This window comes from Salarias fasciatus, chromosome 20 (assembly GCF_902148845.1).
Source record: "Salarias fasciatus chromosome 20, fSalaFa1.1, whole genome shotgun sequence".
Taxonomy (NCBI): domain Eukaryota; kingdom Metazoa; phylum Chordata; class Actinopteri; order Blenniiformes; family Blenniidae; genus Salarias; species Salarias fasciatus.
This window is the reverse complement of record NC_043764.1, coordinates 24,189,247-24,213,232: the sequence shown is the minus strand read 5'-3', so window position 1 is coordinate 24,213,232 and position 23,986 is coordinate 24,189,247. Positions and strand designations below refer to the sequence as shown.

General features: G+C 46.6%; 2 protein-coding genes across 8 annotated transcripts in view; one reads left to right on the top strand and one right to left on the bottom strand.

Annotated features, from left to right (window-relative positions):
- Positions 1-9,254, top strand: part of fmnl3 (formin-like 3) — a 32,273-nt gene extending 23,019 nt beyond the window's left edge. For 2 of the 6 annotated variants that reach the window (XM_030118598.1, XM_030118593.1), the window contains 12 exons: positions 36-137; positions 348-708; positions 1,084-1,167; positions 1,385-1,509; positions 1,657-1,859; positions 1,934-2,237; positions 2,321-2,401; positions 2,491-2,620; positions 2,790-2,950; positions 3,042-3,143; positions 4,548-4,640; positions 4,730-5,640. In XM_030118598.1, the coding sequence (XP_029974458.1) occupies positions 36-137; positions 348-708; positions 1,084-1,167; positions 1,385-1,509; positions 1,657-1,859; positions 1,934-2,237; positions 2,321-2,401; positions 2,491-2,620; positions 2,790-2,950; positions 3,042-3,143; positions 4,548-4,640; positions 4,730-5,044 (2,061 nt within the window). In that variant the 3' untranslated portion in view covers positions 5,045-5,640. The other 4 variants (XM_030118596.1, XM_030118594.1, XM_030118595.1 and 1 more) reach the window with 4 other exon arrangements.
- Positions 9,255-10,618: 1,364 nt separating this feature from the next.
- The window catches only part of LOC115408014 (low-density lipoprotein receptor-related protein 1-like), a 77,848-nt gene continuing 64,480 nt past the window's right edge, over positions 10,619-23,986 (bottom strand). For both annotated transcript variants that reach the window (XM_030118591.1, XM_030118592.1), the window contains 33 exons: positions 23,830-23,915; positions 23,612-23,731; positions 23,237-23,424; positions 22,939-23,144; positions 21,315-21,503; positions 21,055-21,203; positions 20,731-20,824; positions 20,195-20,311; positions 19,964-20,083; positions 19,750-19,872; positions 19,532-19,657; positions 18,656-18,772; positions 17,971-18,077; positions 17,740-17,872; positions 17,003-17,125; positions 16,785-16,907; positions 16,555-16,692; positions 16,324-16,461; positions 16,115-16,234; positions 15,739-16,016; positions 15,470-15,648; positions 15,257-15,363; positions 15,038-15,157; positions 14,774-14,950; positions 14,524-14,664; positions 14,228-14,401; positions 13,955-14,116; positions 13,691-13,865; positions 13,444-13,545; positions 13,273-13,346; positions 13,090-13,183; positions 12,095-12,239; positions 10,619-11,060 (listed from right to left, as the gene is read on the bottom strand). In XM_030118591.1, coding sequence (XP_029974451.1) covers positions 10,923-11,060; positions 12,095-12,239; positions 13,090-13,183; positions 13,273-13,346; positions 13,444-13,545; positions 13,691-13,865; positions 13,955-14,116; positions 14,228-14,401; positions 14,524-14,664; positions 14,774-14,950; positions 15,038-15,157; positions 15,257-15,363; positions 15,470-15,648; positions 15,739-16,016; positions 16,115-16,234; positions 16,324-16,461; positions 16,555-16,692; positions 16,785-16,907; positions 17,003-17,125; positions 17,740-17,872; positions 17,971-18,077; positions 18,656-18,772; positions 19,532-19,657; positions 19,750-19,872; positions 19,964-20,083; positions 20,195-20,311; positions 20,731-20,824; positions 21,055-21,203; positions 21,315-21,503; positions 22,939-23,144; positions 23,237-23,424; positions 23,612-23,731; positions 23,830-23,915 — 4,583 coding nt within the window. In that variant the 3' untranslated portion in view covers positions 10,619-10,922. The remainder of the gene's footprint in view (positions 11,061-12,094; positions 12,240-13,089; positions 13,184-13,272; positions 13,347-13,443; positions 13,546-13,690; positions 13,866-13,954; positions 14,117-14,227; positions 14,402-14,523; positions 14,665-14,773; positions 14,951-15,037; positions 15,158-15,256; positions 15,364-15,469; positions 15,649-15,738; positions 16,017-16,114; positions 16,235-16,323; positions 16,462-16,554; positions 16,693-16,784; positions 16,908-17,002; positions 17,126-17,739; positions 17,873-17,970; positions 18,078-18,655; positions 18,773-19,531; positions 19,658-19,749; positions 19,873-19,963; positions 20,084-20,194; positions 20,312-20,730; positions 20,825-21,054; positions 21,204-21,314; positions 21,504-22,938; positions 23,145-23,236; positions 23,425-23,611; positions 23,732-23,829; positions 23,916-23,986) is intronic.

Genomic DNA, 23,986 nt, shown 5'->3' with positions numbered 1-23,986 from the left:
TTGACTTCATCGTCTTTCTCTGTCTGCTTTTCCAGGTGACGGAGAAGCTGCTGGAGGTTGAAAATGAAACAATGATGAAAGTGGCAGATCTGGAGAAGCTGCTCCTTCAGAAAGATAAGGATCTGCAAGTAATACGGGTAAGCCACCGGCGTAACGGTGTAATAGCTTTTGCCTTGCTCACATCAAAAAGGATTTTCTCTCATTGTGTCTGTTAGCTAAGATCACTTTCAGATGGCTGTTATTGAATTGTTGTGATAGCAAATTGGGTCACAAGGAAACAGGATGTTTCTTCATAGCTTGTGGAGTCATTGTGCTGTGCTCTCCATTGCCCCCTGCTGACCATTCAGGAGACGTACGAGTCGACCAACACCCAGGTCAACACCCTGAGGAGGATGATCAAGGAGAAAGATGCTGCTTTCCAGAGACACTTCAACATCGAGAGGCGGCTGCTGGAGCTGGAGCAACAAGGCACCATCCGTCTGCACAAGAAACCCGATGGAGACATCGCCATCGAGCCGCTCGGTGTAGCCGGCGCTGGGTCCAGCGGCCTGGGAATCCCTCTGGCAGACGTTGCTCAGTTGTCTTTGGGTACGACGGCAGCGTTCACAGAACTCGGTGGGCCAGACACCAGTTTGCCACCAGCCAGCGAAGCCCCGCCGCCTCCCCCGCCACCTCCACCGCCCCCGCCTCCTCTGCCTTCCTCCGCAGGTGACGGATCATGAGTCATAGTGACTGTGTCTGGTTGTCCCTTATATGTGAAAGTTGACTTTCTCGGCTGCAGACCCTCACTGGCGGTCTATTTTCAGCTCTCGCCTCATTTGTGCCAGTCCAGGTGAGGGGTCAGAGCCCTGTCCTTCTAACCCAGACAGGAAAAGGAAATACAAAAAACTTGTTTCCTGTGTGTGTACATGTGTGCAGAACACTTGATATTTCCTAACATAAACAAAGATCACAACTGAGCGTGGATTAAAAATCTGTTTTTATGCTGCCTCACTTATAAAACATAGAATTCACAACACATACTTTTGACCAAATATATCAAACCCAAATATACTAAACATTGTTCTGTAACAATAATTCCAGGCCCAGCTGCACCGGCCCCTCCGCCTCCACCTCCTCCTCTGCCAGACGCTTCTCCCTCCGTTATCCTGAGCGTTGGTCTGTCAGGTGAGGGCTGGAACATGACGTGTTTGTAGGAAACCTTTAAGCTTGGCTGGTTTTGTGGTTCAGTTTTCAGAGTAAGTCATCTCATTTGGTCGTCTTTATGTAAACATGAGCCTGACCCTGATCGCCGAATAGCACCCAGTGGAGGTTAAACACTTTGAACAGCTCTTTGAAACCCTGCTATATGTATGATATTTTTTATTTTTTTTGCTGCCCGCAGCTATCAGAATCAAGAAGCCCATCAAGACAAAGTTCCGCCTTCCTGTATTTAACTGGACGGCCTTGAAGCCCAATCAGATCAATGGCACCGTCTTCAATGAGATCGACGATGAACGTGTGCTGGAGGTGAGGCCGAGAAATCTTCCATCAGTAACTTTAAGTGTTATGAAAAGCAAGTGTGAAATGGTTTCTGTTTGTTCAAACTTAATGAGTGCTCCATAAGTGAAAGTAACATTTAAAAGCGACTTTAACTTTTGTTTTGTTCTCGTACAGGAGCTGGATCTGGAGAGGTTCGAGGAGCTGTTTAAGACCAGAGCGCAGGGTCCAATAGTCGACGTTTCCTGCACAAAGAGTAAAGTCGCTCAGAAGGCAGTCAACAAAGTCACTCTCCTGGACGCCAATCGCTCCAAGAACTTAGCCATCACCCTGCGAAAGGCCAACAAGACCACAGAGGAGATCTGCAAAGCCATCGAGAAGTATGCGCCCGTCACTCCGGACTCAAGCGGCCAGAGAAAACATGAACTCAGTGAAAAACGCTTTGTCTTCCCAGGTTCGACCTCAAGGCCTTACCTGTGGACTTCGTGGAGTGCCTGATGCGCTTCCTGCCCACCGAGGCGGAGGTGAAGGTGCTGCGGCAGTACGAGCGCGAGCGGCGCCCGCTGGACCAGCTGGCCGAGGAGGACCGCTTCATGCTGCTGTTCAGCAAGATCGAGAGGCTGACGCAGAGAATGAACATCATCACCTTCGTGGGGAACTTCTCGGACAACGTCAACATGCTCACGCCTCAGCTCAACGCCATCATCGCCGCCTCGGCGTCGGTCAAGTCCTCGCCGAAGCTGAAGAAAATGCTGGAAGTAGGAAGCTTTCATTTACCTGGTGCTTTTATGGCAGATTTATTTTGTGTTCATGTTGAACATTTGTTTTGCCGTACTTGTAGATCATCTTAGCCTTGGGGAACTACATGAACAGCAGCAAACGAGGCTGCGTTTACGGCTTCAAACTGCAAAGTCTCGATCTGGTGAGTGAAAGCTGTTTGTCTCTTAATCAAAATAAATGTGTTGTGTTGCACCTGCAGAGTTCTCTGACCTTGTTTTTGTTGTTGAACAGCTGCTGGACACTAAATCTACAGATAGAAAAATGACGTTGCTCCACTACATCGCTCTCATCGTGAAGGAGAAGTACTCTGAACTGGCCAACTTCTACAATGAATTGCACTTTGTGGACAAAGCAGCTGCAGGTATTGTTCTTTCAATACCTCACAGAGATGCAGGATATCCTCTAACGTGTTTGGTGGTGATTTTTGGAGTTTGGTGTTGAAGCCAGTGTCCTTGAGGAGGATAGTGAAGGCCGTTTAAATTTTGTGTAATACTTGAATAAGAGTCATTGTCCTCGGTCTGTCCATGAAGTCTCTCTGGAAAACGTGCTCCTGGACGTCCGAGAGTTGGGTAAAGGCATGGACCTCATCCGGAGAGAGTGCAGCCTCCACGACCATTCGGTGCTGAAGGGCTTCGTCCAGGCCAGCGACTCCCAGCTGGACAAGCTGCAGAAGGACGCCAAGACGGCGGAGGTAAACCTCTGTCACACATTCAGCTGACTGACCTCCAGCACACCGAGCCGTCGCGACTCCTGAACATTGTTGTCCTCCTTCCTGACTCCAGGAGGCCTTCAACAGCGTGGTGAACTACTTTGGAGAGAGCGCCAAGACGACTCCACCCTCCGTGTTCTTCCCTGTGTTTGTGCGGTTTATCAAAGCCTACAAGGTGAGGACGGGGAGCAGAGGCAGAGGTTCGGACTGGGTGCAGCTCTCTCTCTCTCTCTCTCTCTCTCTCTCTTCCTCTCGCCGCCGATCGCTTCTCACTCGTCGGTTTCATTGGGAGCGGCGCGGGCCAGAGGGCTGGCTGCCTCTGTGCCACAGGACGTGGCGTGTGCATCCCGGGCCAAATAACAGGAAAGGCCAGCTGGGTCTGACTTTTTGCGCTGCAGCTGCAGTGTTTAGACTGCTCTCCCCCCCCCCCCCCCCCCCCCCCCCCCCCACTTCACCTCCGGACAGCCTCGCCCTGCCCCACCACGCCGCACACTTCCTCAGATTGTTCTCTGCCTGGATTTATGGGATCTGCTCGAGGAAATGTGCAGCACCGGGATTTCTGGATACATGTATCTGTTTGCGTGCGTGTGGGAGTGCACGTGTGAGTGCAGACGACTCGAAGAAGGAGCTTATAATCCGCTCATCACGGCCTAGAGAAGCTCAACTGAGGATGTGAATACGAGGTCTTAGTTTGTTCAGATGTTCGGGCTTTTATTGCCAAGAACAGAAGCTTAAATTTAACTTCAGAGTCCTCACAGAAATAACAAACACACCAGCAATGAGTAGAAATAAAACCACTCTACTAAACTCAGAAACAGAAGGTTGTAATTTTAAACTTAACTCAAGTTTGAGCCAAAAAAAGAGACGGTAGCAAAAAAACCCTGTAGAGCTTCGTAGCAATGACTAAGATGTTTTATTCACTGTACCATAACAGAGATACACATTTTTAAGTTAACTCCTGTGCTTTTTTAATATATATGCCAGTGTATGTTTATATGTTTAAGACAATTTAGAAGATGGTGGGGTTTTTTTTAGTAGATTTTTCCTGAGAAAAAAGTTATTGTTCTCTAAGTTTATTGTCAAAAACTGTATTCACTCTTTGTTAAAAAGTCAACTTTTAATCATTTATAAATGGGAAATTGATGTATTTCAGACAGACATTTGCTTCAGAATAAGTGTTTCACAGTTAAATGACATGATAAATAACTGCTCGTGCCTGTCTTTAGATTTTAATTAGCTGATTTGCTCAAAACATCTTTTCAGGATTCAAGAAGCTTTAAACTAAGTTGATTACTTTCCTTTGCTTCCACTATTTATGCTAAACTTAACAAAACCAAATATATATTTCCCCTACAAATATTATTTCAGTATTCATTTTAATGTTTTTTCACTGAGGCAAAAGAAAGAAAAGGACACTTTGTGTGCGTGGCTGTGTTTATTACACAACCCCTTTCCTGTTTATGCTCAACTTTTGACTTTCTTTCTCTGCTCACAAAGGGCCACACAAGTGTACTGACTTGGATTTGATTGAGTTGCAGTTTTTTGGCGCTGACCGCTCGCCTTTCTCTCCCCTCGACAGGATGCAGTGGAAGAAAATGAACTGAGGAAGAAGCAGGAGGAAGCAATGAGAGAAAAGTTACTGGCTCAGGAGGCCAAACAGCACGACCCCAAGGTGCCTGCTGCATGAGGCTTCTCACGGATTTACTCTCTGCTGAATGAAACTCGTATCCCAGTGAACAAATGTCCCGTGCGCTGCTTCAGGTCCAGGCTCAGAAGAAGAGGCAGCAGCAGCAGGAGCTGATCGCCGAGCTGCGCAGGAGGCAAGCCAAAGACCACCGGCCCGTGTACGAGGGCAAGGATGGCACCATTGAAGACATCATCACAGGTGGGCCGGACAGAACGGTAAAAAGCCCCCGAGTGGGCAGCAGGAGACCCAGGCTGAGGATGACTGTGGTCCTGCACTGCTCAGCTCCTCTCAAGGGCACCCTGTGCTACGTGGTTCAGACGCCAGCGCATCTGGAGCACGGCGCCGAGCAGAGCGGCCTGTTTCATGACGCGCTGTCCAGCTCGTCATGAAACCTGCACATTGACGCAGATCGGTAGATCGGCATTATGGCGCCGTGTGGGCGAGAAATCCAGTAAATAAAATAGATGCCTATTTTCAAGCCACCATGTGGAACTTTTGATGTGAATATAGTGGTTTATATTTGTGGATAGAATAAGGCTAACCCAATTAAAAACCTACTGAAGAGTAGGTACATGAAAGTTCATTTCAAGTCCAAGTCAACTGTTTTGAAAGTCTTCACAAAGAGATAAAAACTGGATCTACAGCCTCAGATGGACATATCAGCTAACTTATTTATTTACTTATTTATTTTAAATGTGTCTTATTAATAATCATGGTCTAATATGTGAATAATATATAAAATATTTATGATGTTAATAATGCTTCTGTGCTAATGCTACAAGAGCTGTAACAGCTTCTTAAACACAAGACCAGCTCACTGTGTCCTAATCTTATTAAAAAAAAACCCCTCCAGGTTTGACTGCACAGTGTGCAGCTTTTACAGTCTCCTCTACAGAATTAGGTCCCCCCCCCCCCCCCGCCTCCTCCTCCTCCCCAGAAAGGCAGTGTCTCAGGTGTGACGTGTTCTCTCTCCCTCCCCCTCCTCCCCCAGTACTGAAGAGCGTGCCCTTCACAGCCCGCACTGCTAAACGCGGCTCACGGTTCTTCTGTGAAGCCAACCTCTGTGACGACGCCAACTGCTAGCCCTCCCCCCTAATGCCAAGGTTGTCCAGGTGTCTCTCCAAACGCCTCTTGACCCCACTGTGCATGCAGCATGACACTCACCCCCCCCACCTCCCCAACTACCGTCACCACTGTGGACTAACTTGGGCCGTCATCGGTTGTTTGTGTTTCACTTGAGAAGAAGGCTCCTATCAGGCGTGTGGTGATAGGAGGCAGCCAAACCTCTTTGCTGCTAGCAGACAAAAAAAAAAATGTACAAGAGTGGCAACATGTTTTTTTTTTGTGTGGAGGAGGAAAAAAAAAAAATATGTGCACAAACTCCGAGTACAATCATGACTGTGATAAGAAATGCATGTGACATCATGCATAACACTGGAGGCTGTGTGTTATCATGGCGTGTTTCCTTCCAGTCGTTCTGCGTCCGGCGCTCTTTAGCCATAAAGAGGTTTGGCTAACGCTATGGTTTGATGAACTGCACCTTGTTCCATGAGACTAACGTGTTCGGTGTTGGTTTTCCGGCTAACATGTGACTCTTCTTTCCTCAACCACCACTGTTTTATTCTACCTCCCCCTCCAGCTGAGAAGAAGATTAATGACAGTATTTCTACCTCCTCAGAGAGGGTAAGGAAGGTAGCCCGGCTGAACCCTGGCCCGCTTGGCCCTGCGGCTCCTGTGTGCTGCTACAGTGACGTCCGCTGCTTCGGCTAGTGCTTCAGACGCAAGCAACGAGCTTCACACCTCACAGAAATATAGATACTCCGAGATCGCTGCGGTCTGAAGGAGCTAGATGGTCTCATGTTGTGGAAAAAAACGCCCTCGATTCAAAACAATCCTTAAAACATGAATTTACTTCAGTCCTCAACAGGTGTTTGTCTCATATGAGAAAGTTCTGGTTCAGTTTTATTGCGACAATCCCTGAAGACATCACCAACCTCATCCTCGTCCCCCACTGTTACATGTTGCATGTCGTTCATTGTTCATTTACTTCTCACCTGTCGTCAACATCCGCCATGTTTGTCTTTGTAATCTGCAGTGTGCTCAGCAGCCATTTGGTCAACAGGCTCTTACACACACACACACACAAACACACACGCACACAGTCGCTTCACTCCACAGCCATACAGAGCTTGTTGACCACTGTTCTGTCTCCATGACGGCTAGTTTTCGTTCACTGCTGCGTCGTCGGTGCATAACTAAATTCCCAAAGCCTTGAATTTCGCTGCGTCTCACTTCTCCCAGCTGAAATGCAAGGTTATGGGAATGCATTGTGTCGTGTTAATTCTGTGTCGTTCTTGTCCCTGTTTGCTAATGGAAAGCTTCTAATGGACTAAAACAAACATAAATGTTAATGCAGATTTGTTTTGTAATTGTTGGATTTTTTTGAACCACACTCAGTTACCATTTTATTAGGCCCACCGACATAATGTTGTTCTACATCAAAACAGCAGTGAATGATCCTCACTGAAGATTATGATAATAATATAACTGATGAAAATGTTCTGTGTATACAGAGATGTTTCTGTTGTTTAGCCTCTCTGATGAGCTGAATAACAGAAACACGCCAGTTTATTAGGTGTTCCCAACAAAGTGGAAAATGAGTGTCGGATTCTGTTAGCCCTGCATAAGACAAAAAAAAAATAAAAAAGTTAAATCAGGTTTGACCTCTCAGTCCTCTAACATGTGTGTCCCCCCTCCGTCTCTCACCTCTCTGCCCACTCACAGATCTCCGAAACCAGCCTTTCCTGCGAGCCGATGCGTTGATCCGGAGCGGTTGGAAAAGACCTTAAACCACTTATTCATCGCTTATACTCCCCTCCTCCTCCTCCTCCTCCTCCTCCTCCTCCTCCTCCCCACCATAACCCTCCTCCCTCTCTCCCAAGCTCCATCTCAAGCCATGAGGCTGCAGATCACAAAGACTGAAAAGGGAGCACAGGACAGACCCTTGTCTTAGCTGGGTAATTTATTTATTTATGGAGGCCCTTTATCGCCACTCCAAGTGAGCAAGGCATCATTACGGAAGCACAATAGGCCACTCATCCGTCACTGCAGGCGTCAGGCCCCCACCCCTCCTGCTCTGCGGGTGACTGAAGAACAGGTGAGGCGAGGCGAGGGGCGACCGACCGTGAAGCAGGAAGCGCCGATCTCTCACCGACGTCTCCGTTCGGACGCTCCCACTTCCGGCTCGGTCCGCAGCCGGAGCAGGACTCGGAGTGGGAGGTGCTCCCTGCTGCTGGGACTTAAAAGACGGAAGCTTCCTCCAACTGATGAAGAGAACAAACTGTTTCCCAACCCTTCAGACATCCTCGTTCAAGATATTTCAATCTTTTATTCAGGTTGCATCTGGAAGAAAAGACTGTCACTTTTACAGGTTCATCTGCAGGAGCTAGCCAAGCCAAAACTTCTCTAATGTCTCATATTTTTTGCTTACAAAGTGCCTTTTGTGTAAACAGTGTTATTTTCTCATGAGTCAGCCATAATTTGTTAAATTTCCCACCTTTTATTTGTTAAAGACTGTATTTTTTACTTCCTCTTATAAACAGTGGCCTTGTGATACTGACACCAATATGCAAGTCGACATTTCAGATTTGAAGACACAACTAGAAGGTTTTTTTTTTAATTATTATTATTGATAATCGCCTCTCTAGTACATCAGTGTCTTTAAGGTCAGAACAGTTGACAGAGGAGTCTTAATGTCATGGTGCCTTGTCGGAATAGCAGTTAAAAAAGTGAATGTTATGTGTTCCGTGCCTCGACGACACTTTCTGCCCCACCTCGAGTGGCTTTGGGAAGCGACAAAAGACAGAAGACTTCACGTGGAATGCTGTGTAAGTGCATAAAGGGATGTTGGGCTAACGCGCTATATATGTGTTAATAGATGGAAAAAGGGCGTTTTATGCTTTTTTTTTTAAAAACCGTTTCCTCCTCCCCAACAGCTGTTTACTTACATGACAGAGGGAGCGGTCCTTCTTCACACTACTTAATTTGGCAGAACCTTGTAAGAGACACTACTCATTACCTGTACAATTATTGTGATGTACATTCAAGAAAATTACTTTTCAAGATGAAATTATCCTTGGTATTGCCTATCGACTGAAAGATGACACTTTGTTTAATAAATATGATGAATCATGTAACTATGAGACTGTTATTACAGTTCAGGGGTGTGAAAGAAAGAGGTTTTGTTTTTTTCTGATGAAGCAACATTCAAACAAGCCGATTTCTACAGGGTTGTTTTATTTCTCTGTGCTGTTAAGGGTTAGTGATGCTAAGTTCGGATGAAAAAAATGCAAAGGGGCTGAATTTCTTCTCCATCTCTCCAAATGACAGACAGGGCCACTGTACATTTCTACTATAAAAATCCATTTAATTTTCTTATATCAAAAGAAATAGAATCATAAAACAATCAGAGCCACAAAGATGTGGGTTTTCACCACCAAAAGAAATTTCTCAAACTGAAATGTGATTGTTCTAATTTACATGGTCACATAAAAATTAACAGAGCAGGATGTAAAAAAACAAACAAACAAAAAAAAAAAACAGGAGAGAAAAATAAAATGTGTTGAATACTGTTAAGAAGTAATGGGTACAGCCAGAGTTTCCTCTCGGTTGGGTGTGTGAGAGCACCATGCAGAGTGATATGGCAGGTATGGCCGATCAGGTCAGTTAAAAGCAGCGTGGTGAGCAGTGAGACACACACGCACGCACGCACACACACACACACACACACGCACACACACACACAGAGCAACAAGTTCCAGACTAAAATAAACCAGACGGATGATTAACGTTAGCAGCAAAGCAAAAAGAAACAAGAAAAAGAAATTCGTATCAGGAAGCCGATCAGTCTCCTTCCTGGGAATGCACTTAATGATGAGGATCAACCTAAAGTTACATACAGTAAAAGAAACTAAAAAAAAAAAAAAAAAGAAAAGAAAAAGAAAAATCTCCCACTGAAGTTAGGTACCATCAAACGGTCTCCCTGGCCTTTCCTGAAAGCACGTTTACAATCAAAAGACCAGCACGTAAAGCTGAACGCAGCCTCTCTCAGCGGAACTGCTGGTCTCGCGTTGTTTTTCAGTGACGACCGGGTTGATTAACAGAAACCTGCCTTCAACTTCCCCTACACAAAAAAAAAAAAAAAAAAAAAAAAAAAAAAAAAAAAGATCTTTTCAGAGCAAAAAAATCCAGCTCCTGTGTCCTGCAGCAGACTAAAACCAAGGCCACGGATCTCCATCCCAGACTTCTCATCCTGGAATGTGGACTTTATTACAATCATCTTCTTCCAGCGCGCTCACACTGCCATCGACTCATTCATTGCTGACACAAAGCATGTCAATTATACAATGACATTTAAAAAAGAAAGAAAGAAAGAAAAAGTTAAAAAGTACAGACTGCTATTTGTTACTGATGTTTGTATTCCTGGGTATACTTTCAAGACACTTTGTTAATAGGTTTATATATATGGAAATATATATATATTTATATAACTTTAGTCTGTGCAAGGAGGTAAAAGACAATCACTTGGATGTAGGTCTCTGCAACAACAGAACTGACACTGACTGCAATGCCGAGTCCTCCAACGTGTACATGTGCAGTTAAAACGTCGCCTCCTCCCTCCCTCAGCCGCGGCTTCCCTTCAGATCTCCAGCAGTAAACATACAAACACACAGAACACGAAAGACTGAGCCCAACCGGCGTCCAGGAAGCATTCATCGTGACGGCCCACACGTCTCCTCCCCTTTCATCGGCGACGAAGACTTGGCAACATTTTCAAGGATGGAACAATATTTGTTTTGTTTTTTTTTCCCTATACAATTCATACAAAAATAAAAAATTAAAATTGTTCCACAGCCGTTTTGTATCTCTCTTAATCTTTTACATTTGCACAGAGGTAGTGGCTATATGCGTGAGAGAGGAGGGGAAGTTGTGAGGAAGTGAGCGAAAATTAAAAAGAACTGAATAAATGTCTATAAAATGGTTCCTTTTCCGTCACCAGAGGAATTTTTTTCTCTTTTTTTTTTTGTCAAAAGAACAAAATATAATACTGCAATCACTTTAAAAAAGTAGTCCTTCATTTTATACATTTTATACAGTGTTCTCGCTTTCTTGTTGCTTTTCTTTTCGGTTGGTAAAGGCATAAGATGAGAGCGCTGCGAGGCGAGGCGAGGCGGGGCGACGTCGGCAGAGTTCATTCCGGGCCGCGCTCTACGCCAGCGGGTCGCTCATGTCCTCGTCGCCCTGGGAGAGCAGCTCCTTCTTTTCGTCAGTGCTGGCCAGAGAGTTGCGGCTGTTGTGGGCGCCCATGTAGAGGGTGGCGTACACCGGGTTGGTGAAGTTGGTGGGCTGCAGGGGGGAAAGGAGAGTAACTGACTGAGCAACTGCTTCTTATGATATATTGCTACTTTGCTGCATTAAAATAAACAGCGATCTAGAGTTCTAGTTATTTATCTACCATAACGCCATTATTTACTGGTTCGGCTGAACTAGAATCAGTTTGACAGTAAGTTAGAAGACTGCTTGGTAGTGGACAAATGAAAGAAAACTGAATTACTTAGCATTTAAATAGTTAACCTAACAAAAAAAAAAAAAAACAGTCACTGGTCATTAATTTGGAGATAAGCACATTACAATTAACAATTACAAAGCAGAGCAGCAGTGTTGTGCATTAAAGGGCAATTAGCTCGTCTCTAAACACCTCCACCGAGTCTGTGTGCGGTTCTTTTCCCCAGATGCACGTTATGCGTGACTGTATTTAAGAAAATGTGCCCACAAAATGAATTAAATAATGAAGAGCATTATTATAAAAGACTAAATGTGATTATAAAGTGTTGGAGTGTGGCTAAACGCAGCAGGCACATTAAAGAGCAATAACAAAGGCTAATTATGAAGATTTAGCTGGCTGCTTCTATCCAGGGTCACCACAGCAAATTCAGCTTTTTTTAAAAAAAATAATACCTTATGTATTATTACTAAAATGACTTTTTAAGGTCTGATTGTTGCTTCATATTACATTAGAGTTTCTCAGCTGGAGGAGTTTCAACAGTGTATAACCCCCAACTCAATAAATAATGAAGGAACTAAAGATTTAAAAGCACCTTCTACAAAAGCTTTAAGCATGTTTTGCCCAAACAGCACACTCTGCAGGTCAAGAGGCTCTTTACACAAGACTGTCCATTCATTTATTTCAAATAAAAACTTCAGCTTGTTTGTATTTTATTCCGATTATAAAGACCCCAATTTCAGCTGGTAGTAAGTATCATTTCAAAGACATCATGCTGAATAATCAGGGTCGTCAAAGAGATGTCTAGATCAGTGCAATCCTGAGCAGAGCCAGAGTGTACGTACAGTCTGGATTAAAGCAGTATTCGCCGTGTTACCTTGTCTGGGTCCAAAGCAAAGTCTGAATCCAGGAGCTCCCCGGCGTCGTCATCGGGGTCTCCTTCATAGATCTTATAGGCCGGGTTCCCGATCTCAACATTCATGGCTCCGTTCGTCATCCGGTGGTGCTGGAAGCCCTTAGCTCTGCAGGACGACGGAGCAAAGCAAGAACATTCACCATTCAGGCAACTTGTCTGAAGAGTCATTCTTAGGAGAAATCTCACGTCAAACATGACACTGCGGCGATAAGAGTGTCAGAACTTGACGTAAACCCGGGTGCTGAGTCAGCACCAGCTTCACGGGGTTCACACAACCAAACAAAAACACACAGTTAAGGTTGTCAAATGAACTTCTGTGCGAAAAAAAAAAAGTCCATTTGATCAAACCTTTCAGATATACCACAGCATGTGGATCACAGAGAATGCTGGGGCTTTTTGTTTCCTTTCACATTGCAAATATTCTGCCGTTTGCAATCAGTTAATATCGATGCACAGTTGGAGATGCTGCTCTGCAGGCACACAGATTAAGCCCGGACGTTTACACATGTAAACAAGGAAAGGGTATGGAGATGCAAGAAGGACGGGACGGTTCAATTGTGCATCACCAGATACAAATCAATACGTCGTCGTATTGCTGAGCGGGGAAACCCCAGAAAGGGCAAACAGGAGACGGCAGGCAGGGACAGACACACAGATCTCAGCATCGACTAACAGAACGGACAGACGGACCGACAGACAGCATAGCCAGTCTTAATCTCTACCAGGGAAGGGAGGGGAAAGGATCTGTGGGGCAACGAGTGAATGATTTAACCCTATGAAGTTACCGCGAGCACTGAGAGCGAGATTTGCCCGGCCATAGAGACCTGGGAGACAGGAAATAGATGGTTATCAGAGGGTAAGAGAGGAAGAGGCCCTAGAGAGCAAAGATGTGAGGACCAGATGGAAAAAATGGAGCTGAATAAAAAGGAGAGGAGCAGCTGCGAACTGGGACTCACCCGCGCATTCTTCGCTTGTACCACAAGATGGCACCAACCACCAGCACCGCCAGCAGCAGCAGCAGGAGCACTGGGATGACGATGGAGGCAGTACCTGAGGAGGGGAAACACGTGGAGTGAACAAACACCATCAGAGTGTGTGTTTTATAATAAATAATCATGGCCTGGAACGGCGAGACTTACTTCCACTGGATTCTGCAGAATCTACAGAAGCAGCGGAGATTTCACATCTGTATCCCCTCCATCCAGAAGGACACCTGGACACACCAACAGAGCGACGAAGTTACAGGAGGAAAAAGGGGTTTTTTTTTTAACTGCGTGAACAGCTGGTGCTGTCTGAGGATCGTGACGTACTTGCACTGAGGCAGTAACGTGCGAGAGTCGACTGAACACTGTCCGTTTGTGCAGTAGTCCAAACAGGAGTAGCAGCTGGGCTGGGTATGGCCGTTCGGACAGCTATAAGCAAACACGCAAAGAACAATGAAGAGCAGCAACCCGACAACTGACAATCTGATGTGGGTTAAAAAAAAAGCACAATTGTCATAAGCACAGTGATGGTGCCTAATTTTTAATCAAATATTTCAAAATCAACTGTAGTCACCTGCAGGAAACCTGCCCCGAGGAGGAGGTCAGGCACTTCCCGTCCATGCCGCAGAACAGACACTTGTCCAACTCACACTGGAGCCCGATGAACTGAGTCGGACACCGGCAGAGTTTGGTTCCGTTAGAGGTCTGCAGGCAAGTCCCTCCATTCTGGCAGAAGCCTTCACATTTACCTGGACAGGCACAAAGATCACACACGTATATATGCTTTTTTCCATCTTCGAGTTAGAAAACACACACTGAAGGTGTGTTCTTCACTCACTGTACTGGCAGCGATCTCCTTGGTACTCTGGCAGACAGCTGCAGGTGGGCTGGTTGCCCATGTTGACCGAGCAGTTGCCTCCGTTCACGCAGTAGTCCTGACAGGTGTACAGGTTACAGTTGGGACCAGTGAAGCCCTTCGGGCATCTGCAGGTCGGTGCGCCTACAGCGCAGGGAAAGGTTTAGAGTTAAAGGAAGCCAAATAATAACAAGCACAAACGTGCAGTGTAACACAATCCAACACACACGTCGGTATCATGCTGGAGTCATTTACCTGTGTGAGAGGCGGTGCAGGTGCCTCCATTCTTGCAGTAGTCTCTGCACTGGTTGATCTCACATCTCTCTCCAGTGTAGCTGGGCTGGCAGCGACACTTGGCCACCTGCCGGGCGTTGAGGAAGCAGCTCCCGCCGTTCTGACACTGAATATTGCAGGGTCCCGAGGGCGGGGCTGCGGAGAGACAGCAAACTTTGGATACTGCACCTCGACAGCAGCTCCCAGAAGCACTTCTCAGTGGTTGACACTGCCATTTGTTCCAAATCATCAAAATAATTTCAGGCAGGGCGACTTACAGAACGGCGACTGGGTGGGGGTCGGCCGCTCCACACAGGTGCCGTTATCGGCGACGTAGTTATTGGGGCAGGTGCACACCGGGCCGCTGGGGCTGAGCAGGCACAGCCACTCACACTTCTTCCTGTCGCACGGATTAAACACTGCGCAGACAGACGACACAAAATGAGGGAAAACAAGAGAAAGGTTTTGTGCTGAAAGTATCAACATGAAAATAAATTCCATCTTGATGAAAGCCTTGAGAAAACTCACTCTCTGGCTGCTTGTAGCGGTGGTACAGCACGATGTCGGTGGCGTGGTTAATGCCTGTGGTGAGGTTCTCCATGGGGCCTTTGCCAAACTTGTTGACCCGGAAGACGAAGTTGTTTATATAAGTGACCCCATAGATGTAGTCCTCAAACACATCGATGCTGAAGGGATGCTGCAGGTCTGGAAACAGAGGGTCAGCGTTACCTTCGGCTGAGAGAATGTTAATATTTCATTTAGGTTTGTTAGGACGTGTCAGAAAAACTCAACTGTTCTTGATGCCAGAAACAGCGATGACGGGATCGGAGCCATCCAGACGGACGCTGCCGATCACGGAAAGTTTAGCATCTGCCCAGTATAGACGCTCATTGAAGTAATCAACAGCCAGACCTGCAAGGATAACATATTAAATTAAAAAAAAGAAAAACAAGACTTTAGTTATGGAAATAAATCCAACATCAGAAACCTGTGTGCAGTTTAAGAACTGACCTGTGGGCCACTGGATGTTCTCATGGACCAGAGTCTGTCTGAGCGTGCCGTCCATGGCGGCTGTCTCGATTTTCGGGTGGTTCCCCCAGTCGGCCCAGTACATGGTCCTAGAAACCAAAGGCGGAAAACACACACAAGAAAACACAGAAAATAAAAATCATGTACATTATATCTATTCAAAATGCGGCTGCTTTGAGTGTCGCGCTGTCTCACCCTCTCTGAGGATCCACTACGATGGCGTAAGGCTCGTCTATCATGCCGGAAATGAGGGTTTTGCAGTGGTGACCCGACATCGGAGCGACTTCGATGACGTCTCGCCCGGAGTCGGTCCAGTAGAGGTTCAGAGCCACCCAGTCCACAGCGATTCCCCGGGGCATCTTCAGCTCCTTGATCTGGATCGGAGCGGACAGACGTTCTCATACTGTCCCCAACATCTGCATTTCGTGCTGTTACGATGGCAGATTTGTGCGAGAGAGCGCCACCTGCAGGTTGGTGATCCTGTCCTCGTTCCGGTGCTGGCTGGTGTCGGAGTTGCGGGACAGCGAAGACGGGTCTGGAAGCACGTAGGAGGAGATGCGGCCCGTGTGCCAGTTGGTCCAGAAGATGCGGTTGGTCTTGACGTGCAGGTCCATGGCGTCGATGCGCACGCTGGCGTCGCCCTGGAAGGTCTGCTCGTAGCGGCCGTTGTGCACGCCGGGGTCCAGACTTCTGATTTCATTGTCATCGGCGATGTAGAGAATCTGTCGACTGCTGTTCAGGCCTGAAGGGGAAAAGAGGAAAGTAAAAAAAAAACAAAATGGTGTTAATTGCTAGAAAGGATCATTTCACAGAGAGGATGGATGCTGTTCCAGCTCTCACTGTCGGCCTTGCAGGTGTCGTGGATCCTGGTGAAATGTTTGTGGCAGCTGCATTTGTAGGAGCCTTTGGTGTTGTTGCAGATGTGTGAACACACTCCGAACTGCAGACACTCGTTCTTATCTGGCAAAAAAAGCAAAAACACGTTGGAAAAAAACCAAACGGTTTGTTTTAAAGTGTACGGCTTGAACACGGATGTCTCGCTCGTGCACCTCCACAGGTGCGGTGTCCGGTCTTCTGGAAGCCCGGTTTGCAGGAGCAGAAGGAGTCGGTGCCGTTAACCACGCAGTGAGCCTCGTCTCCGTCTCCACACTGAGTCCTGTTGCTCCGGCAGTCGTTCAGCTTCGTGTCTGAAACGAAACGCCCAAGTGACAGTTGACCCAGTGCTCAGAAAGAAATAGGAAACACAATTCCTATTTTTTACTAAATGGATAAATAGGCACCTGTTTTGCAGTTGATCTCATCCGATCCGTAGTCCTCACAGTCGTTGAAGAAGTTACAGGGCAGAGTGGAGCTGATGCATTTGCCGTTGGAACACAGAAACTCGTCTTTCTCACAGGTGGGAACAGCCGGCGTCGTCGCTGTAGACACAAACACAGATGTGAGTGTCTCCCCAAAGACTACCCTCCACGGGACTCCAGACACTTAAACTGGGAATGAAATCATAACTCACGGCAGTTCAGTTCATCGGATTTGTCGCCGCAGTTATCCACTCCGTCGCACCTCTTGGACACTTTGAGACACACCCGGTCGTTCTGGCAGCGGAAAGCTCGGGTGGGCGGACACTGGAACTTCCCTGAGAGCGCAAGAAGAGGAGGAAACGTCTTCAGGAGGAAAGATGGGGACAAACTAGACGTGATTCATGAGGGATCATCACAGGCCGGCACTCACGGCACTCGTCGGGGTTCTCGTCCGAGTTGTCTCCGCAGTCGTCCTCGCCGTCACACTTCCAGGCCAGAGGTTTGCACAGAGTGTTGTTACACTGGAACTCATCCAGAGGGCAGTGCCGCCCAGCTGAGAGAAGCAGAGAAACACACAAGATGCAGCTTTTCAGGAATGAGTTTCCTTATTTGTGGCGCAAAGGTTTTTCAAACTTTTTTATTGTGATTTAGTCAACATGTGAAAGGTTTTTCCAGACAGTTTTATTCAAAAAGGCAAAACTTGGGTTCATTCTCTGTATGTCTGCTTAAAAGTAATGAAATAAATGATGAAATCACATGCATTTTTCTTCTCCCCCAGACACCATGATTATCCCGATTAAAATGAAAATAATTAATTGAAATTTATTGCTTTTCATCTAACAATTGTAAAAATAAAACTGAACATTTACACCTGATTTTTGCCTGTAAATTAATTTTTGTCCCGTGTATGTCTGTGCCTTGCATTCTTGAGTTATTTCTAACAAGTTATTAACAAGATGTTTTATTTTGTTCAAAGTCTTGTTGAGTCTTTGTCCAGTTACAGTGACTGAAAAGCAATTTCTTTATTGGGACAATAAAGTAAAAGTTTTGAAAAAGAGACAAATGAAATCAGAACATTTATATCTTTAGAAATGTCCACTCACCATGCAGACACAACGAGCAAAGACTGATTTGAGTAAAAGTCAAACTGAATAAAACCACATTTACCAGCGCTGTCACAGTTTTCTTCGTCGCTGCCGTCCAGGCAGTCGGGATCAGCGTCACACCGCCAGCGGATCGGGATACAGTGTCCGTTCTTACACTGGAACTGGTCGTTGTCACACTTCAGATCACAGTCGTGCTGAAGACAGAAAGAAAATCGACTTTAATTCCTATAAATCACCGATTAACAAACCGGACAATGTGGAAAAGTGCTGGCAGGGGTCCGGCTGTATGAACCTCATCAGATCCGTCCGCACAGTCATGGTCTCCGTCGCACTTCCACCTTCCAGCAATGCAGCGGCCGTTTGTGCACGCAAACTCACTCTCTGAACACTGGCGAGGCACTACAGAGGAGAAAAAACAAGTTTTACACCGCTTAGGGATCCGGCAAAGGTCAGATCAGTCATGAGAACAAACCACAAGACAAACACTGAAAGAGGCGACTGCAGACCTCAGGAGGTGAACGAGAGAGTGAAAGCAGCTCCGCAAGATGCATTTTCATCTCAAATGTACTAATTATTCCCATTTCATGTCTTTTAAAGGAGGGTTAGAGCATGGATCTATGCGGAGCTCAGCTCTCAGACTCACGGATCACATTAGGACAGAAGCATGAGAATGAAGACGGTAAGAGACACAGCAGAGCGGAGACACTGAACATGGGAGTGAGACAGCTTACCTCCGCTTTACGCCAACAGGACAGTATGAAATGAAACAAACATCAGATGAGGTGAGATGCATCAGAAATGAGGGTGAATGGACACCGGAGTGTGTTAGCATCTCGATTTTACAACAGTTGCAGAGTTAGTTATGTTACCGGCAGGGAAGGATGGACATGAGTGTGTTTGTGTGTGAGAGACGGTGGACCAGGTGAGCTGAGAGTTTACAGATTAGTGCAGTTTCCCAGCTGAAAGGTGAAACCTACTGCACTTGTCTTCATCCGAGTTGTCTCCGCAGTCGTTGTCGTAGTCGCACTGCCAGCGGCCCGGCACGCAGCGGTTGTTTTTACACCTGAACTGGTACGGCTCGCACGTTCTTTCAGCTTGAAAAAAAATCACAGAAAACGAGAATGTGAAGATAAAGAAAGGAAGTAAATGTTACTTAAAATACTTGACAGTGGTGTCAAACAAACCACAAAACAAACTGCTTAATTTTCAGCAGGTAAAATTTCGCAGTAGAAATTAAGACATAAATCTTACAATTAATTCTAAAATGTACTGGCTTCCCATGAAGAAAAACCAAGACTGGAATAATGCGAGCTCTTCTTTTGGTGCCGGTTGAACGTTTTGCTGCAGCTCTTTGCAAAATCTTCAGATTTTGCAAAGCTGATTTGTTTAAACATGCAAAAAGACTGTAACAATAATCAAAATGTGACGGGTTAATCACATAAACATGGATAATCATCTGAAGATCAGCCTTTGACGTCAGCAGTCTGAGTTAGGAGATGTTCTCTAAATGATAGAAGCGGTCCCTGTTTGGAGTCAGACTGTCAAAGATAAACCTGAAGAGCTCAAGTGTTGTTTGAAGTCTGGGATCACGTTATCCAACAGCTATCATCCAAAGTTTCATGTTTGTTATTGTTTAACTGAAGGAAATGATTGTTTATCCATTGTTTGATATCTGTCTTTTAAGCTGGAAGACGTATAAACTCCAGAAGGTTTGAAAGAAGAAAACATCTGGATGTCATCAGCATAGACAGAAGATAAGAAACGATACTGTGACGTTGAATTATCTGCACAGCCCAGAAACATCGCTGCATTACCGCCACGTGTTGCTATTTTCAAGGACAAACTGTTCTTACCGCACTCCTCCTTCGGTTCGTCTGAAGCGTCTCCGCAGTCGTCCTCGCCGTCACACTTCCAGCGGGCGGGGATGCAGCGGCCGGAGTCTTTACAGCGGAACTCGTCCACGCCGCAGGTCATTTGGGCTGGAAGAAAGAAAACATCCGGAGCAACTGTCACGCAAACGATCCCAGCGACTCAAGACTAAGAAACAAGGAGATTCAAATTTGCGTCTTACTGCAGTTGGCGGGTTCGTCCGATCCGTCCACGCAGTCATTGTCGCGGTCGCACACCCAGACTCGAGGGATGCAGCGTTTGGTGATGGCGCACTGGAACTGGGTGGGCGCGCACGTGACCTCCGCTATCGAGAAGAAGCAACACATTTATGGATGCCGAGAGGCAAAAGCAGAGAAAAACAGAAGGAAGGAAGGAGGGGAAAGAAGGCCACTCACGACAGTCCTTCTCATCCTCCCCTTCTCCGCAGTTGTCCTGGCCGTTGCAGCGGAAGATGCCCGGGATGCAGCGGCTGGGGTGGGAGCACTTGAACTGGCTGGGCAGGCAGACGTGAATATCTGCAGAGCGGCGAGAGAGGCACAGAAAGATCAGTCCTGCTATATTATAAACCCACACGCAGAGAAGAAAACGAGTCGCTCCTCGAAGAGCAAGACAAAAGGTAAACACACCGCAGTTGGCCTCATCCGAGTTGTCCTGGCAGTCGTTGTCTCCGTCACAGATGTAGGCCGGGTTGGTGCAGATGCCCGTACCGCACTGAAACTGTCCTGGCCGGCATTTGAACACGGCTGTTGAGAAAGAATGATTGGAGGAAACGTTGAAAATAGTTTATCGTTCCAGCAGCGTGTGTCACGTTACAGGAATGTAACATCTGCTCATCATTAAAGTCTCCTATACACACACACACACACACACACACACACACACACACACACACAGGCGAGGACAACGGTTCCAACAAGGGCTTTGAGAATGAATGACAAATATAGCTGATAATTTAGCATAAAACATTTGTATATAGTATACAATATCTGCAAAATAGACCATGAATGATCAAAAACCTTGATCAAGTGTCGATTTCAAAAGCCGTGAAGTGTGTTTTGATTTATTCTCCCATGTTGTTTAACTTACAAATCCTGATGTCAGTGGGACTTCCTTGTAATATAGTTACAAATAAATGCAAAAAGAATGCCTATCAAAGACTTACGGCAGTCTGCCGGCTCGTCTGATCGATCCCCACAGTCGTCCTCGGTGTCACATTTCCACCAGAAAGGAATGCACTTGTCGTTCTTGCACACAAACTACAAGACGGGGAGAAATTATTGGACGTGATGATGGGCCATTGAATGCGCTTTGGGCGGCGACAGAAACAAAAGCTCTGCGTCGGAGCGCCGGGCAGCCGGCCAGCAGTCAATATACAATCAGGAAAGATCAAACAAGGCCCCGATAGCCACCGAGATACCAAGAGCTGCTGATCTACTGAAATCACACAGCCTTATTTCTATTACGGACGATCCGGTAACCAGCGTACCTGACTCGCTGTGCAGTTCGACATGCAAGTGCGCTGATCACTGGCCAGGTAGAAGTTGGTGGGACAGGCACACTTGTAGCCTCCCCCAGGAGAAAGCAGGCAGAGGTTACTGCAGCCGCCATTGTTGGTCTGGCACGGATGGTTGAGCACTGAGAGAGTGATGAGAACGAGAGAAACGGTACTGAGAACTTCTCTGACAAAAAAATGAAATCTCCCAATTAAACCAAAGCTGGTAGAGTGGTCAGATCGACAGGCCTCACCTTCAGGCTGGCGGTACGGATGGTAAATGTGAATGTCCATGGGTCGATGCAGCGTGCTGATCAGGGTGGTCTTATTGGTACCCAGAGTCTTATGGGCTCTGTTGATGGACTTGGTCTCCCAGTCGGTCCAGTAGATGTACTCCTCAAACAGCGTCATGGCAAAGATGTGCGGGATGTCGCTGCTGAGAACTGAAGGGCGCAAACAAGGAGGCAGACACTGAGTCCCGGAGAAAACATTCGTATTGACGCTTTACCAGTGGAAGAAAAACTACATTCAGAGAACTGTTATCCTCTTCATGTTCAGTGTTTGCATTTTCTTGTAATATTTCAGGAACAATGTTAATAATTATTAATCTCATAGCTCCTCCAGAAGAGGAAAGCAGTGGCCAAACACACTGTTAATGTAAAACCCAGCCTGGGCGGGGCGCACCGCAACACTGGCTCCACCATATCAGTGTGCTATATAAAGGTTCCTCCACCTCATTAGGTTTAACACACTAATTGCACTGTTTTTTTGCCCCCATTATATACTTGTTATTTCGTGTGCTTCCTTGTCGGTGTCTGGGGCCGGGGTGCTGGGAAACTCTCCATTCTGATCCAGAAGCTTCCACAGATCTGTAAACACTCAGCGCTGCAGTCTGCAGCAGGATTTCCAAACTCTTCAGCACAAGGCTGTTGTGTAAGTCTCCACTTAAATAAAAGTTTAGAGCAATTAAAGTGTTGCTATTGTTTAGATTTTACCTTGCCTGGATCGCGATGAACCTAGACATTAGCGAGATTAGCATGAAGCGCACTTTGGCCTATCCTTATCTGGAGCCAAACAGACCGAGTCCTGTTCTGCAAATACACCCAGAGCCACTCAGGTGATTTCTATTCTGTGCATATATGTGTGTGTGTGAGTGTGTGTGCGTGTGTTCAGGGGTGGGTGACTAACTCACAAGGCACAGTAATGGTTGACCACCAAGCAAATATGAGGTTACATCATGTTGTTTTCTGATGAATTACCATTTGAAATAGTGTTTCTTTTTCTTTCTTCCCTTCCAGGAAAGAATTTACTTACAACGCCATGAAGCTCGCTCACAAGTGAATTTTGCACAGTGCACATGCTCCCACGTCTCCACAGGGTTAAATTGTGTACATTCTGTATCGAGGAGTGACGAGACGTCATGGCCGACGATACGTGTTGAGCTGAGCTAAGACAATGCTGGGTTTGCTCAGAGCGCTCCGGGCTTCCCGACAGGACCAGCGGAGTGACAATATTAACTATTGTCGCAGCAGCGCTAAACAGCTGAGTGTTATGCAGACGTCATAGGAGCCAGAAGCTTCATTCGTCCGAAAACAATCTCCGCCATTCAGCGCTGCCAGTCTCCGGGCCGGCAGGCATTCATCTAAGCTGCCTATTTATGCTCGACCACTCCCAATCAAACGTGTAAAACAGGGACAGCTGACAAGAGGAAAATCATTCAGACGGACAAAATATATCAAGCGTGAAACCTAATGTGTGTTTCACTCGTCCTGTCACAACTGGTTTCTCCCGCTAAGCGGACAAGATTGAAAACATTTCCCGGTTGTAATAACTGGTGTTATTCTCATCGGTTGATGTCCGCCTGCGCTGCTCTCTCACCTGTGTGTCTGTTCGTGCCATCCAGGCTGGCAAACTCAATGTAGTCCTCCCTGGCGTCGGCCCAGTAGATCCGGTCGTTGATGAAGTCCAGCGTCAGTCCGTTCGGCCAGGTGATCTTATCCTCCACGATGACGCTTCTGTTGGTGCCATCCATCCCGATCCTCCCGATGTGAGGGTTATCCCCCCAGTCCGACCAGTACAGATATCTGGTCAACGGGGGTGACAAGAAAAAAAAAAAAACACTTTGTTGGATTCTGATAAAGAAAGTGCTAAAGGATCCACTTGAGCTGTTCCTCACCCGTAGCGTACGTCCACAGCCACGGCCCGCGGCTCCCTCAGACCGCTGTTCACCAGCACTGTGCGGTAGACCCCGTTCAGTTTAGACACCTCTATGGTGTCCCGGCCTTTATCGCACCAGTACAAGTTCCCACCCACCCAGTCCACCGCCAGGCCGTCCGGATTACTCAGAGAGGTTCGGTGCAAAACCTTCCAGAAAGACGAAAACATTTTCCAATCAGAAACTCCCTGAACAGGAATCAAACACCGGGTCCATCTCGCGCTCGGTGGCTGCTGTTCTGCAGGTTACTGGTATTTAACAGTGCTAACAGGGTTTGTCTATTTCCATGTGAAGCTCGACTTGCACGCATAGAGCTGAAATCACTTCCTCGCTGACCTCCATGTCGCTGCCGTTCATTCGCATGCGTCGGATCATGCTGCCCTGAGTCGTCACGTCTGTCCAGTAGATCATCTGCTCTGCGTAGTGGAAGTCCAGCGCAACGGCGTTATTCAAGCCCTGAGGAGAAAGAAAAGAAAAAGGGAAAAGAGCATTAGCAGGCTTCTAAATAGCCAACAACAAACATGTCAGAACCGTTTCAGGACCACGAGCCTCACCTGCTTTATCAGAGTGTAGTTCGAGCCGTCCAGGTTCAGTTTCCTCAGGTAATACCGGTTGGCAAAGATCAGGAACGGCTCCTCTTCTGCAAAGGGAACGTACAGAAAACATATGCTTCCTGATAGAACTGGGCGAGAGCGACCGAGGGAAATTCAA